This window comes from Calidris pugnax, unplaced genomic scaffold (genome assembly GCF_001431845.1).
Source record: "Calidris pugnax isolate Ruff unplaced genomic scaffold, ASM143184v1 scaffold247, whole genome shotgun sequence".
Lineage (NCBI taxonomy): Eukaryota > Metazoa > Chordata > Aves > Charadriiformes > Scolopacidae > Calidris > Calidris pugnax.
The window spans coordinates 1,272,783-1,275,314 of NW_015090980.1; the positions used below are offsets into that span (position 1 = coordinate 1,272,783).

The following is a 2,532-nucleotide window of genomic DNA, read 5'->3' on the forward strand; positions in this document are numbered from 1 at the left end:
GGGGCGCTGCCGGCCGTGCGGAGCCGCCGCCGCCGCCGCGGGTGTTCGCGGAAACGCCTTTGATCCATTTCCAAGAACTTTCCAGGAACGCGGGGCCGCCGCGCCTGGCATGTCTGGCTGGTAGTCTGTGCGGAGTCTCGAGAGAAATGGCAAATGAACTTCCCTGTGCTTTGGCAGTTAGTGTTTCAAAAAGCCTTGGAAAGCCAAGAAAGTTCAAGAGAATCAGCTGTGTCTGATATCGTTTAGTGTTAGCTTTGCAGTTACTTTGCTGATAAGCTAAAACTTTGTAACACAGAACAAATAGTACAAGAAAAAGTGCGTGGAGCTGCTCTCCCTTCCATCAGCCACGTCCCAAGACTCCCGTGGGAGCTTGGTTTGAAGAAGGAGGCAGAGTACGGAGTCCAGGATATATGAAATCCTAGAGGATAATGAAAACTGCACAATCGATGGTCATAAAAAAGATATATAGAGACAACTGGCTACACATCTGGCTACAGAACAAGTTCCTAGTGGGTGAAGGGAAGCAGTAGCTCTGGTATGTTAACCCTGGAGAAAAGCTTCAGATAAGGGTTTCACAAAGTCTAAGTGGAAAAATGAATTCCCTTTGCCGTGGCTATAGGAACCGCAGCCGTAGACTGAAAACGAGAGCGAAAACAGACCCACTTACTGAGTAGTAGGAATTTATTGGTAAGCGGGATCTCTGCTTATCTGTGGAACAGATTTGGAGGGGAAAATAGCAGAAAAATCCCCGTGCTTCAGTCATTTCGAGAAGAGAAGGCACATGCATTGCCTCTGAGGAAAATCCACGGGGGCAGGCGGGATGGGTGATACCGACATTGCGGCTCAGGCTGAAACCAATGCTGACACTTTTCCAAACATGCAGCATGTGTAAAAACGCTGGCTGATTCCTGCAGAGCAGGTATTTACGCACGCTGACAACCTGAGCTGGTCACACTGACACTGACGTGCCAACACACCAGTACTAGGCACTGGTACTGGAGAAGGGACTTGGATGTTACCTGTTTTAGTGAACAGGGATGGTGTATCTATAGATGTGCCCCCTATGGCTTTGATGGACAGAATGTCATGTATGACTAAGTCTGTATATATGTACATGCATTTAATCCTACCCCTAAAAGCAATAGAAAACCAAAATTCTGTGCATATGTACATGCATTTAATCCTAAAAGCAATAGAAAACCAAAATTCTGTGGTTAGCATAAACATTTACTTAGAAATTGACAAAACCATGTGAAGTCTGGGGAAGTTTTCCCCCTGTAAGCAGTTTGTTTCCACCGGGACATTAGAAATCACCCACAACCTCGGACTTGTGTCCCTGCTGGTGCTACACACACACACCACTGAACAACACACTCAGCTTTTGCTAATTTGTACTCCCCCAAAGACTTCAAATTCCACGTCGCTTTCCAGCGATGGAAAGCACAGAAATCAGAAATACTTCACAGTCCCATGATTTTTGGCCAGGGAATCTAAAGAGCAGACAGAGAGGAGGCACACGCGCGGCTCCGCGCTCCGCCAGCCTCAGTCATTCCCGTCCCATCGCAGTCACACATGGCAACTCACACCAGCCGAAAAACCCTCCCAGAGAACCTTACCAATTCCCATCACCGAACCACAGCTTTTAAAAGAAGGCTGCGAAGTATCTTACCCCTGAACACAGAGGATCATGTCACTCCTGGACCAAGGGAAAAGCATTAAGTCTTCGAGAAGGTGGGAAATGCTTTCTCCTCTTCTCTTTTTCCTCTTCTCGTCGCCGCCTTCTTTGCTTCCCAGAAGGAGCAGGCTACTTCCAGCCTAAAGTTAGGGGCTGACGGGGAGAGAGGGTCCCAGCAGAGCCCTTCCGCAGTGGGTTGTGTTTCAACACAGAAAAAGCCGAGCGGGAGGAGGATCGGGCTGTCCGACAAAGACTTTGCGGCTTGTTTAGCAACTTTGGCCAGGAAAATGTGTGCACACTCAGTGCTTTAGAAAATAATGTATTCTTGTTCTGCTTTTTTTTTATTATTATTTAAAAAAAAAAAAACCAAAAAACAACAAAAAAGTTTTAAAAATAACCAGAGAAAAAGGAAATTACATCTATTTCAAAGAGGCACTACTCTTCCTTCAGAGCAGTCTTTAAAAAATAAAAAAAAATAAAAAATATTCAGAGCACTCTGAAATAATAATAAATAGATAGCAATAAATAATATCCCCCCGAATGCTTGGGGGCAGAGAGCCGGCAGCGCAGCGACCTGCCCCTTCCCTGCCTCTAGGAGTAATGAAGCTCCCGGGAAAAAAAAAACCACCCAACCTACTAAGTAATCTTTTGTTTGCCCCTTTTAATCTGTTCCAGGAAGTGAGGGATTCCTGGAATCGCATTGTATTCGCATCACTCCGCCGGTATCAGCCACGCGGAAAAAAAAAAAAAAAAAAAAAAATCAAACCTGCCACTTTGTACCATCCTGCTTGTAGATTGCCAAGTAAAAGCTTCTTGGACCTGATGCAAATAGAGTGTCTGGGGGATTGTACTTGGAC

At 45.9% G+C, this 2,532-nt stretch overlaps 1 protein-coding gene across 1 annotated transcript in view; it reads right to left on the reverse strand.

Moving 5' to 3' along the window:
* The window catches only part of CISH (cytokine inducible SH2-containing protein), an 11,540-nt gene extending 9,141 nt beyond the window's left edge, over positions 1-2,399 (reverse strand). Inside the window, exon 1 of the mRNA XM_014953503.1 lies at positions 1,670-2,399. Within this exon, the coding sequence (XP_014808989.1) occupies positions 1,670-1,716 (47 nt within the window). The 5' untranslated portion in view covers positions 1,717-2,399. The remainder of the gene's footprint in view (positions 1-1,669) is intronic.
* Between the last annotated feature and the right edge of the window lie 133 nt (positions 2,400-2,532).